This window comes from Haliotis rubra, unplaced genomic scaffold (genome assembly GCF_003918875.1).
Source record: "Haliotis rubra isolate DU_JTF1 unplaced genomic scaffold, ASM391887v1 Scf638, whole genome shotgun sequence".
Lineage (NCBI taxonomy): Eukaryota > Metazoa > Mollusca > Gastropoda > Lepetellida > Haliotidae > Haliotis > Haliotis rubra.
This window is the reverse complement of record NW_025767344.1, coordinates 380,704-394,698: the sequence shown is the minus strand read 5'-3', so window position 1 is coordinate 394,698 and position 13,995 is coordinate 380,704. Positions and strand designations below refer to the sequence as shown.

The following is a 13,995-nucleotide window of genomic DNA, read 5'->3' as shown; positions in this document are numbered from 1 at the left end:
GTCATAACCCAATTGCTCAGGTCTGTACTTGTTATGTCAGTCACTGGATTGTCTGGTTCAGGTTTGATTATTTACAGTCCACCAACATATATACATAACACATTTATGTACAAAGATGTGAAGGGTTCACCTTACATGAGTGGGCAGTGAAGGACTTAGACATTACTTTAACACTATTTTATGTGTCTAGTGTAATGAACCTGTTGTCAAGTCTGCAGACACATCGTCAGTTGTGTTGAAACACGGACAGGCAGAGAAATTGTTACTTCATCGAATACTATAGGGTCTCATTTTCACAGTTGAGGGTTTGGATGTTATTGTCTGATTCTGAGATCACAGAAGGGAACATGCTGTGGACGATATCACCTCTCTTCCATTGTTGGCAGAAGAATAGCTCCCAGGAGTAGGAATGAGTACTTCCAGCTGAATTGTATCTCGGGATCTGTAACATGCAGTGGTTATTTTGTGATTCATATCAGTAGTTACATATGAGATGTTTGCATCTTCATTCATGTTTCCACTCTGATAATAATAGAGGGATAAGAGTATCTTATTCCATACAGTGTGAAATCTCAAAACACTACACTTAACACAACTGTATGTAATATATCGACAACGCCTTAGATTACCGACTTGGGTATTTTCTGGGTTGAATGGTCTTCAGCTGACTTTTGAGAGGGTCCAGGGAATTGAAGATGTTCAGGTTGAGGGCAGATGGGTCCAAAGCACCACAGCCGAATGGCAACACTTAAGTTATATTTATCGCTCAGTTTGTGGCGTACTGAGCTGGTGTATATTGTGTAGGTATCTGTATATTTCTATATCTTTGAACCTATTGTGTTTGTAGAAAATTGCCACTGTTCCTTCATGGAATGCTATGCAATAAATATCTTATCTTATCTTATCTTATCTTATCTTATCTTATCTTTACCTATTGTGTTTAATATCTTATCTTATCTTGCCACTCCCTTCATCTTATCTTATCTTATCTTATCTTATCTTATCTTATCTTATCTTATCTTATCTTTACCTATTGTGTTTATATTTGTAGTTTATAGAATATTGCCACTGTTCCTTCATGGAATGCTATGCCATAGATATCTTATCTTATCTTATCTTATCTTTACCTATTTTATCGGTATATTTGTAGTTTATAGAAAATTGCCACTGTTCCTTCATGGAATACTATGCAATAGATATCTTATCTTATCTTATCTTTACCTACCTATTGTGTTTATATTTGTAGTTTATAGAATATTGCCACTGTTCCTTCATGGAATACTATGCAATAAATATCTTATCTTTTCTAATCTTATCTTATCTTATCTTTACCTATTGTGTTTATATTTGTAGTTTATAGAATATTGCCACTATTTGTAGTTTATCTTAGAATATTGCCACTGTTCCTTCATGGAATAGAAAATTGCAATTCATGGAATACTATGCAATAGATATCATATCTTATCTTATCTTATCTTTACCTATTGTGTTTATATTTGTAGTTTATAGAATATTGCCACTGTTCCTTCATGGAATACTATGCAATAAATATCTTATCTTTTCTAATCTTATCTTATCTTATCTTTATCGGTCTCAGGCTTGTTTGTCACCACTCATATTACCATCATGGGGTATCTATACACTGTGGCTGCCAGTATAACAGGAGGCAGACAGTTTAATGTCATATGCGTGACAGTCCTGTCACAGGTAGGGGCAGTTAATTCTGAACATCAGGCAACATGACATGTTTACTGCAGAGTCATTAGTAATGCAATAAAACCTAAGTGTTTTCTCACAGTGGGCTTGTGTTCCTGGCTCCTTTACAGTATTGATGATTCTTTCTTTACCAGGTTTATTAATTTAAGATGTATGCATCTTCCAAGCTGAAAATCAATGTAAAGACATCATGAATCAGTCATGAAGCATTCTTCATTTCATTCACTCAGTATTTGATTAAAAGCCCTCAGAGAATAGAATAAGCATGTCAGACTCAATTACAAAATATTTTTCAAAGTTAAATGTATTCATTTATGTCTAAAACTGTGTTTTTTATGTGACTTAGCATTGGTGCTAATGTCTTCAAGTTCTATTTAGTTTGAAGTAATTTTTCACTGTGATGAAAAATTGCATGAAAATCTCATTATCTGGATGGACTTGGTATTGATCTGTGAGGTGGCCTGCTGTGAGCGCCTTGGGAGAGTGGCATGGTTGTTGGACACTCTGGGCACACAACTGTCACACAGAATCTGGGCCTACTCCTTTACACTACAATTATGTTTGACATCAGTGTGTTCATACAATCAGCTGCCAACAATATCCAGCAGTCATTATCTTTCTTCCTGTTGGTTGCTAGCATCTATCCCAGTCTCTCTGACAGGCAGCCCTCTGTTTGGGTTGTTCTGTTCATGGCAAGAGCTCTTGCCTGCCATTGTTGGAGTACACAGCATGGTTATCCAATATTGAGAGATGATTTTTGTTTGATTACCATAATTTCTTTCTTGACCTACTGTATTTGACATATTGATCAGAGATAGAATCTGACAGTAGTCTCGCAGTTGGTGAAGTGTCATTGAGCAGTACAGAGTTGTGTCCCTTAGGTGTTCAGGGATCTTGTGGATAAGCTTGTACATCTTGGTTTATCTGCATGCAATGCCTTTACTCTTTGTTTCAGCAAAGTGAGTGAGTTTAAATTTACGCCACACTCAGCAATATTCCAGCTATTTGGTGGTGGTCTATAAATAATTGAGTCTTGACCAGACAATCCAGTGATCAACAGCATCAATATCTTGTTAAGGGATTGACATCGTGTCAACCAAGTCAGCAAGCCTGACCATCTGATCTTGCTAGTCACCTCATACGACAAGCACGGGTTACTGAAGACCAATTCTAACCCGGATATTCACGGGTTTAGCAAAGAGTAATTGTCCAAGACAGCATCACTTGGGACAATCCTCCCCCGACATGTTAGAATTTCTCTTAAGTTGTCCATGCCTGTTGGAAGAGGCAACTAACCTGACCTGGTGGTCCGGCTCGCTCAGGCTCACTGACTTAGTTCATTCTTGCCATCATATCGTATTTATGTGCTTTGAGTATGCACCTTGTGGATGGATACAGCGGTTTATAAATATTCATTATCATTATCATCATCATCAAAATCTTTATTACGGATGAAGGCCGCAAGCCCATGTACATATTAAAATACATATTCGAAACAGGTATGAAAACAGGATACAATTTTTTAATAGATTTAGCATTTACCTGTCTACCTGAGTAGATTTTCTTACACCCTCAGTGAAAAATATCAGTAACATATATATGTACATGTATAGCTGTACTGGATTTTTTTTTAATAATTCTAATACCTATTTCTATTTTTCTCTTATTTTGTATGCTTAATAGATAAAACGAGCTAGATTATTTATGTCTTCAGTTTTGTTTTGTTTAGGATATTTCTAAACGATATCATATTTACTTGCAAATTCTTAGGCAAAAATCTGTCCCAAAGATCTTTATAAGCTGGACATTGCAACAAAAAATGATATTCATCTTCTAAATCTACTTTACATGCAGGACAATTTCTTTGATATACATCAATATTTTGCCACATACCTACGTTATTCTTTAAACGTAAGACACCAGCTCTGAATTTGACCAATTCTTTACAGAATTTATATTCCAAATTTGAAGTGAAGACAGAACCCCTCAGGCTCAAGAAGACTCTTACAGTACAACCAGAAATTATTGAGAATTTAAAGATTGTAAAAAAAAATTTCACTCATTACTCACGTATTAAATGTGAATATTACCAGAACATAACTCCAGATTCAAAGACAGGTGAACAGTTAGTATTTTGTCAAGTCACCATGGCAGCATTGCAGGCTTCAATGCGGCGGGGCATACTACTGTCCAAAGAAGTTAGAAAGTCGGGGTCCATGCTGTCCCAATATCAATACCCAATACCACCTCTTCTTTCTTTTTAGCAATATTTGTCAGATTTTTCTTATTGACACTTTCTTTCATAAGTCCCCAAACATTTTCTATTGGATTTAGGTCAGGGCTATAGCTTGGCCAATCTAATAATGTCATATTTTGGGTCCGAAACCAGGCCTGTGAATGCTTTGAACGATGTTTTGGGTCGTTGTCCTGCTGGAAAATCCAAACATTTCCATAGAACATGTGAGCAGATGGAATTAAATGTCCCTCGATAATATCTGTGTACCGCTCACTGTTCATATTCCCTTCAAATACACAGAGGGGCGTTGCCCCTAACACAGATATGCCACCCCACACGTTAAATTTCGGACTGTACTTTGGGCGCTGATACAAAGGTTTTTCAGTTTGTTTGGTCCAGAATTTCAGTGTATTAGGAAACAGCCACACAGAACTTTCATCTGTGAAAATCACATTGTCCCAGTTAAAATTTCTATGCTGTAAGCACCAGTTCAACCTTCGCTCCTTTTGTTCAGGTTTCATGATGGGTGATGGAATTCCTCGACTTTTCTGCCAACCCATTGCATGCAGCTCAGTTCTAATTGTCTCCTTACAGACAGCCACAGTTCCTCTATCAATCATATCCAGCCTTAAGTTTTCTAAACTCCTTCGTTTGTTTTAGAAACAAGAATACCAAGCCGCCTCCTGTCACCGACAGTCAATTTTCTGGGCCTACCTGTGCCTCCCTGGTGCTCAATGCCATATCCATTTGCAATATTTTTCAAAACACGATAAACTGTGGACAAAGGGATGCCTGTTCTACTTGAAATCACTTTAGCTGATCTGATGTCCTTGTTATAATACTCTAAAATCAACTTTCTCTTCTCTAAATCATGCATGATCCATCATCATACATCACTGAAAATGGCGTCTGCTAGCAAGTAAACAAAGGGAGATTACTCTTCACAAACTAATGAAAAAGGATTTATTTAACGGAGTTGTCTCTCTTGAATGAAACAAGCACTTGATAGCTGGTCAAGGTTGTTTATACTAGAAATCCAATTAAACATATTCCTAAAATTCTCAATAATTTCTGGTCATACTATATATTTTGCATATAACGTGTAACGTGAACAGTTTTCAAGAGGATATGTCCAATTTTGGTAAAACATTGATTGTGGTATTTATTTGCTTTGAGTATGCACCTTGTGGATGGATACAGCGCTTTATAGATACTCATTATTATTATTATCTTTATATCCCAGTTGCATAGACAAGCCTGAGGATGTCAATCACTAGTTAAATCCAGATTCTATTTTTTACGGATCAGGTCACATAGCTGGAATATTGCTGAGTGCTGCGTAAAACAACAAGCAAGCCTCCCACCTTAACTGTATATGTCTAGAGCTGAAGCTCAACAATCTAACATCTCTCTCAAGAAAAATATGTTACGCCCCCACACAAGCAAGCCTTCATTAATTGCTTCCGTAGCCTTAAGAGGCCAAGTGATTTTGTGTTCAACCCCATTGTTCTTGGTGATTTTAGATTTCTATTGATTTTGAAGACTGGATGAAAATAGTAACACAATGGTGAACATGTTTAACATGTGTAGAGAGAGAAAAAACGTTATCTCTCTGAAACTGTGAAGGTGTTCAGTATGATGAATGATGATCAAGCCATGTTTAGGGCAGCTGTATTTACAAGACTGGTGAACTTATATACCATCGGCAGAAAGTCACTGGCTGCCTTCATACTTAGAGGCTCTCATTTCTTAGGTTGTTGATAAGTCTAGCAGGAGGCATTGATTGTTTATTCAAGATGAGAAAATAATTTTCTGAGGTTAGCGTTAATGCCCACTTCAGAGGTATGTATACATACATTCAAAATGTATTTTCAAAATCATGAAACAGAACTTGTAATTTATCAGCTGAATAAAAAAGATGGATCAATAATTTTGATGATTACTGTTAAGGGCTGCATTGTATGACAAGTCCCTTCAAAGACCTTACAGGTGATATTAATGTTCCATGCAGCCCTTTCACTCCTATTTCCGCAGCAGTGATATAAATAAGACACTTGGGGTTCATCTATATTCATAATTTTCATATGACAAATCAGTTGAGAATGAAAGTAGTGGTGACTGTTTTTCTATGCAGTTTATGTCAATGTAGCTTTTAAGGGCCTGTCATTTATTGTTATTGTCAACAAAGTATTAGAAAACATGTTAAATTCAGAGGGTCGTGCAAAATATTTCTCCCTTTCTTGGGAGAGGGATATAGAATAATCGACATATACTACCAAACGTATTTGTATATGATGTGGTATATTTGCTGAAAAAAAAGAAGTTTTACAAGAATGTTTTTAGTGAGAGACATGAAAACATGTGGACACTCCCCAATAGATACTGAAAAAAAGGTCAGAGTGATGCACAAGCCCACACACACTATTATAAATGACAGGTCCTTGAGAGCAGAGGAGGACAGTAGATGTGTCTTCTCAGATAAAAACTGTGGAGTTGTCAGAGTGGAGACATGTTTTTTGTTGTTTCTCCCATGGGGATAACCACCATTCATGGCAGTACCCTCTCAATATGCCCAATGAACATACTCATGCACAATATAAACATCACTTTTGTTTGGGTTGAATCAAAGCAGCAAAAGTTATTTTAGGAACTCAAGTTACATGTATATTCAGTGGAAGAAGACTTTGCTGATTTTAAGCATATGTTCCCTTGTTGCAATGGTATGGCTTGTCATCCAAACATTCTGGTGGTTCTATGTGAATAGTAACAGTCATATTACCAGGAGACAACCATAATATGTGCACAAGCTTGACAGAGGGATAACCACAATATGAGCACCTGCTTGACAGAGGGATAACCACAATATGAGCACCTGCTTGACAGGGGGATAACCACAATATGAGCACCTGCTTGACAGGGGGATAACCACAATATGAGCACCTGCTTGACAGGGGGATAACCACAATAAGAGCACCTGCTTGACAGGGGGATAACCACAATAACAACACCTGCTTGACAGGGGGACAACCACAATAAGAACAACTGCTTGACAGGGAGATAACCACAATATGAGCCCTGCTTGACAGGGGGATAACCACAGTATGAGCACCTTTTTGACAGGGAGATAACCACAATATGTGCACAAGCTTCACAGGATAACCACTCTGCATGGCCTTGTTCAAAAGTGGAATAAACATTATGTAAACAATGTAACTAACATTTACCATGTGTAATCTATTTGATCATTTTCAACGTCTTGGTATAAGCCAACCTTAAAATCAATTTATCACACACTTAGAATTTCAAATTAACAAGAAACCATTGTTCGAATGTATAAATCCAACATTTAGAAATCACCTGTAAGCCTCAAACAATTATAGCCTTTCTGTACTGAGTGATTGATTGATGTAAGATGTGGCGCTTTCAGCCACTGTTCAAACATTCACCCAAAAGGATTCCTGATATTTGTCTCCAAGGCCACTGTCAGTGATTTATAGAAATGAAGTCACTCCATTGTTTCTGATGCAACATGATCAATTTGTGATGTTGGCAACTTGGCATCATACATCACAACAATGAAGAGATACAACGTAATGCTGCTTCAGTTGACCAAGTATCTTTGACCATTGTCAGAATACTCAGGCTAATATTGGGAAGCAGTTGATCCTTCAGTCCTTATGAGTAATAATATCCTGTACAGACCCAAATCATGTGACTGTTTAATGATGTACAAGGTTTTCGGAATCCCTTCAAAATTATGATTAATCACTGAAGCGAGTAACTGATGATCCAGCACATTAACGTCATATGAGAAATAACAATGTAGAACACTATGGTAAAAAAAAATCTTTGCAAATCCTGATTGAAGTTCTTCATGGAGGTCTCTATATTGATTGTGTCAGTTAATATGAACACTGCTGAGTGAACACCTTCATAGATTAAAGGATTGCTGATCGATGTTGATGGTTTATCTGTGTTTACTGTGGTTTATGCCATGGCTTATTACTGCTGCATGCAATTTAACAGATCCTGTTTTTTTGTCTTTCAGATATGAACTCCCATTTGACCGACATGATTGGATTGTTGACCGCTGTGGCAAGGAAGTTCGCTACATTATTGACTATTATGATGGTGGAGCAGTGAATAAGAGCACGTATGAGTTCACACTTTTAGACGTGCGACCAGCATTTGATTCTCCAGGTGCAGCGTGGGACAGGATGAAAGTAGCCTTTATGAGATGGAGGATGAGTTCAAGTGATAAGGAGTTGAAGGCAAACTCTAAAGCTGTCTATCACGACAAGGAAGCAGTAAAGAGCACCTCAGACTAGCCACAGCATAAATCTTGACCAGTTTGACTGGCACTGGTTTTAAGTGTGAGGATTTATTGAGGAAACAATAGTGTTACTCCGGATGCAAGTGAGAATTGTGTTGGGAACTCCTGTGCCGAGGCCAGGGAGTGGCATTGATGAAGCTGTCAGATGACTGTGAGGAGAAGCTTCAGTGGGAGCATGGAGGCGGCACCTGGAGTAGACCAGGACGACACGTTAATGAATGAATGACAGTGTTGCTGGAGACTGGTTGCAGAAGAAGGTCAAGCCATGTCATGACATTGTATCTGTCCGTGGTTTGCCATCAACATCTTCAAATTTCACCAGAGTTTATTGATTATTTGATGTAATCATCTTGCCTTCTTCTTTTTGTGAAATCGCATGATTCATTGTGTAAATTATAATTATAGAAAATAAAGTTACGTTTTCATTTTGAATTCAAGTTTGATGTAATTTGAGACAACCAAAGGCATGATAAAATGATAATTCTCTTTGAACTGTCAAAGAAACTGTTATAGATACCTTGTAAGTGTGGGGACAGGCTTCAGAAGAGGGCCATGCAATTCATCGCTGGTCACCCTCTTGAGGGCTCTTGGTAAGAATTGGTCCCAAGCAATATGGTGACCAACCATGTGAATTTGTCATGCCCTGATCGTATAGCTCATTGTAAACAATATCAGTCCCTGAATAATCAGCGTTGTCAATCACTGAATTATTAGGTCCGGACAAATTGTTTTCATGTCACGGTCTTATAGCTGACATTTTGCTATATAAAGCAACAACAAAAAGCCCATTGCTGGTCAAAAGGACACGTAATTTTGGCAGGATGTGACATGGCTCACCGTGTGTCATAGTGCCGTGATGATGGCAGGTTTATTGGCAATAAGACATTTTCATGATTTTCTTATGTATCATTTATTTCATGATTACACAATGCCATTTAGAAAGTGGTCAAATGCAACATATGTTATATTTGGGATTACACTTTCTTGGTAAAGTACAATTCTAGTACTTTTTGTGCTGGCGATTTGGTGCTTGACTCTGAGGATGTGGGTTCGAATCCCGGGTGGGACACAACCCAAAGTACTTGACTAAGAAAGTGTAATCGCAAATACATGTATAACATATGTTGCATTTATTTCATTACCAAATTTGGATAAATTCTTAAGACCTTTTGATCGCACTGCCCCTAAAAGTATACAGATATGTGACCGTAGATGACATGGATTCTTCGTAGTGCTTCAGTCAAGATGGTTTTAGATTACCTACTGACTGCCATGATTCTGCTTGATGATTGATGACTGTGTGTTGAATGACAACCTGCTGTTGCAGCCAGCATGGATCCAGAGGTACTAACCACCCAAGTCTAATCTGTTAAGCAAGAAATATATATCCTGTGTTTCCAGTAACCCAACATGTTTAGCATTTTGCAACACTGTATTTTTAATTACTTGTAATTTGTCATTAGGGACATTTTTCCATACTTACATGGAGAATTCAGATCAAATGCCTGATGTTCTTAAGCAAAACATGAATTATAGTTGTCAAGAAAACTCATCATTAGGCCTAGTTATATGCAGATGCACCAGCACAACCTATCCTTCAAACAGACAGCCAAATGCCATCAAACATTTCTAATTTGTGTCTGATTCACCCTGTAGACACGTGCAATACCTCTAACGTTTATTTACTTAACTTCATCATTAATTAACATGTAATCTGACACCTTCTGTGGCTTGATGGCATCAAACCGTGGGTACATAAAGATAATGTGCTCAAGTGCCTGGAGTGTTTTACTGCAATGCATCATCAGTCTGTGTGACACTGCCAACAGGTGGGTCTGTTTTAACGTTTATTAATTCATGGGACCAGGGTGCAACCTGGTTTTGCTTGGTGCAACTTTGTTTTCACGTCAGCATGCAAATGGTGAAAGTTCACTAAAGTCAAGTGCTGTTAGTTAGATTTATGATAGATAATAAACAATTTATCCCCAAGCCCATTTCTTAACTCACATGTATACACAGATTGTGTTAACCTGAATACAATGGCTCAGGACTTCTGCAACCCCATTTTTCTGGAAGGTTTTCACAATCTGAATTATTCAGATAGTGCCAGGATGTGCCTAATTCCCAGGCAACTGCTCGATCCTGTCTTGCCATCCTTTGCAGGTTGTCCTTGCTGTAGAAGTACCACTGACAGCAAACAGTCCATACTTGGTATCTTGAGGCCTATCTGCACTGTGTAACCTTACATTTTCCAACAAAATATACAATGTACAAAAGACATGAAATAAATAATAAAGTAAAACACAGATATACCATTAATGGTTAGAAGAATTAGTTCGCAACCAATAACAAAGCAGATATTTATTATCCTAGTGAAGGTAAAATATCCAGCTTAGTCCTGCCGCATTTCTACTTTGTAAAATGGCAGTGTATTGATGTGTCCTATGCTTATGTTATCTACTTTTCGTTTATTTGTGAGGTAGCCTGCAGTTCACTTCTTCCGTCTCTTTTCAAATTCAGTTATCTTTTTTAGTAAGTGTAATCCCAGTATGTCAAACAGCTCCCCACTCCTTCAGTTCATTCACTGTGACCACCCAACCTTTTTGGCTTTTCTCCAAAGTTTAAAGCACTTCATAGTCACTAGGCTTCCATGGTGTAGTGGTTGGAGCGTCAGCCCGGAGAGTGGAAGGTCTGCCGGTTCGATCCCGATCCCGAGCGTCATACCAAAAGACGTTAAAATATGGTACTTGTTGGTCCCTGCCTTGCACTTGGCATTAATGGGTACAACAAGGACTGTCGGCTCAGAGTCAGTATAATGTGTCTGAGTGGAGTATTCATGCTTCACTGCGGCATGGTATCTCAGTGAGCTGGCACTATAAAACCAGCTTAAGTCTGGGCTAGTACAAGCAGCTGCACATACATACACACGCATGCACATCGTCATATGAGGGAAATATTCTCAAGCAAGATGTTAAACCCAACCTCACCTCACCTCACCTCACCTCACCTCACCTCACCTCACCTCACCTCACCTCACCTCACCCAAACCCAGACTGCCACTGCCTTTTCCTCAAATGAAGTGATGTTGTGGGATCAAGCTAAACACACTTGAATAGCTGAGCAAAATTCAGGATAAGGTATTCGAGCTTTGGAGAGCATCCTATGGTAATAACAACCTGAGATCGGCTTGTACACAGAGAATCATGCCCACTGATTCTGTGAATATCAAAGTGCTAAGTGGGTGACCGAAGACACTGGATCATGTTCAAATATTAGAAACACACTTCCTGGAAAATATCACATAAGGAAGTAATTTTAGAATTAGTCTTCATTCAATGATGTTTATAAGTATTAAACATGCAAGCATTGAAAAGCAAATTCCTAGTCCCATTTCCAAGTTTTGTTAATATCTTTAGTCAAAAGGGCTCGTGATAACTTTGTCTATCAAACCTATTTTCAATAAACAGATTAAACTGGGCAAAGATTTTCATGGATAGAGTTTATTTGACCAAATGTCCCCAAAGGCTGGGGACGTTATTTATGTGATCATTAGGAAATGTCAATTATCGCTATCTTATGCAGAGCGAGAGCACATATAAATCTGAAATAACAATAGCAGCCTTGGGTCACGACAATGATGAGAATTTAATTCACAGCAGCTCACCGTTTTTTTAGATAGAAAATGTAAAATGCCACTTTGAGTTGTCAGTGCCCGTCATGAATCTTGTCCTTGTTTTATGGAGACAGAAATATGACAAGCCTGGTTCCAGTAAGTCTTAAAACGCGAATAGATCTGTCATCATTTGTGGCAACATATTGTTTTATGCCTTGAAATGATATGAGTAATCCTGTTACAAAGCACCTCTCAAAAAAACATCTGTAATTTTCATATGGCATCACTATGATCACATCTTGGTCAGAAGAGTTAAAGTTTTAGAATAGAAAACAAGTTTAATGTGGCTCCTATTTTCTCCAGTGAATATTTAAATTTGACACCAACATTCTCATTTCTTTTTCTCTGTTCACAAATCAATGGAAATTATGAACTGTGTGCTTTAATTTGGTGACTTCAGTTCAATATGTTGGTTTCAAGTGTATTTATAATTAAATGTATTTATGGCCTCCTATTGTCCAATAATAGCTAATATATTTTGGATCTGTCATCTGAAGGCCATGAGAACATGGAGTGGAGTGCTTCATCCCCTCTGCTTGACTTGAATCAGCTGAGTGAAAAGTCAAGGATTCATATGTTGTGGTTATTCAATGAGGTTTTCCTATGATGAAGTAGGGTAGCCAAGTAGTGTCAGTGTTAGCCCATGACATTAAAACCCTTGGTTGGATCCTACACAGAGTACTATGTGTAAAGCCCTTTTCAGATCAACTCCTGTCATGATATTGCTGAAATGTTTTCAAAGCAGGATACACCCGTGAAGATCCGGTCAGGCTCGCTTACTTGGTTGACACATGTCATGGTATCCCAATTACATAGATTGATGCTCATGCTGTTGATCACTGGATTGTCTGGTCCACACTTGATTATTTACAGACCACCACCATATAGCTGGAATATTGATGAGTGCGGCATAAAACTAAATTCACTCACTCACTCAAAGCAGGATGAAACTCATTATATATGTTTGTGTTGATCTGCCTATCACACTGTGTTGTTTGTGTTACAGCATAATGCTGCTCTGTTGGCCTGTGGAACTGGATGCCATTATGGTTTGTAGTTCAGGACAAATAGAATGAAAAAAATATTCAACAAAAGTAGGGAAAAGAATAATTCTTCGACCACTCAGTTGTCTTAAATGATCTGCCATACGGGTGCATGATGACACTGTAAATTTTGAACCTGTTTTCAGGAAACAAGAAGTCAGTCAGTCAGCACTTGGTTGTACACATGAAAAAAGTCAGAAAGTGAGAGTGTTTCTGTACAGACTTGGACAGAGGTGCAGGGAGTGATCAGATATCTCTTTATGGACTTGGGGCAGGAAGTGAGAGTGTTGTCAGATCAGAGGTGCAGGGAGTGATCACATATCTCTGTACAGACATGGGTCAGGAAGTGAGAGTGTTGTCAGATCAGAGGTGTAGGCAGTGATCAGGTATCTCTGTATAGACTTGGGTCAGGAAGTGAGAGTGTTGTAGGATCAGAGGTGCAGGGAGTGATCAGATATCTCTGTATGGACTTGGGTCAGGAAGTGAGAGTGTTGTCAGATCAGAGGTGCAGGCAGTGATCACATATCTCTGTACAGACTTGGGTCAGGAAGTGAGAGTGTTGTCAGATCAGAGGTGTAGGCAGTGATCAGGATAGACTTGGGTCAGGAAGTGAGTGTTGTCGGATCAGAGGTGCAGGCAGTGATCAGGTATCTCTGTACAGACTTGGGTCAGGAAGTGAGAGTGTTGTCGGATCAGAGGTGCAGGCAGTGATCAGGTATCTCTGTACAGACTTGGGTCAGGAAGTGAGAGTGTTGTCTGATCAGAGGTGCAGGCAGTGATCAGGTATCTCTGCACAGACTTGGGTCAGGAAGTGAGAGTGTTGTCGGACCAGAGGTGCAGGCAGTGATCAGATATCTCTGTACAGACTTGGGGCAGGAAGTGAGAGTGTTGTCCCATGTGTAGGCCACAGAAAATACTGGAAATATGGACCATTAATTATACCATAGACCCATGAAATCTCCACCTCCATGGCAACTTTGTTGAATGAAAGGCA

The 13,995-nt window shown here is 38.6% G+C and overlaps 1 protein-coding gene across 7 annotated transcripts in view; it reads left to right on the top strand.

Moving 5' to 3' along the window:
• LOC124256750 (holocytochrome c-type synthase-like) overlaps positions 1-8,717 on the top strand; it is a 36,024-nt gene extending 27,307 nt beyond the window's left edge. For all 7 annotated transcript variants that reach the window (XM_046690709.1, XM_046690712.1, XM_046690708.1 and 4 more), the window contains one exon: positions 8,001-8,717. In XM_046690709.1, the coding sequence (XP_046546665.1) occupies positions 8,001-8,280 (280 nt within the window). In that variant the 3' untranslated portion in view covers positions 8,281-8,717. The remainder of the gene's footprint in view (positions 1-8,000) is intronic.
• The last annotated feature ends 5,278 nt before the right edge of the window (positions 8,718-13,995 follow it).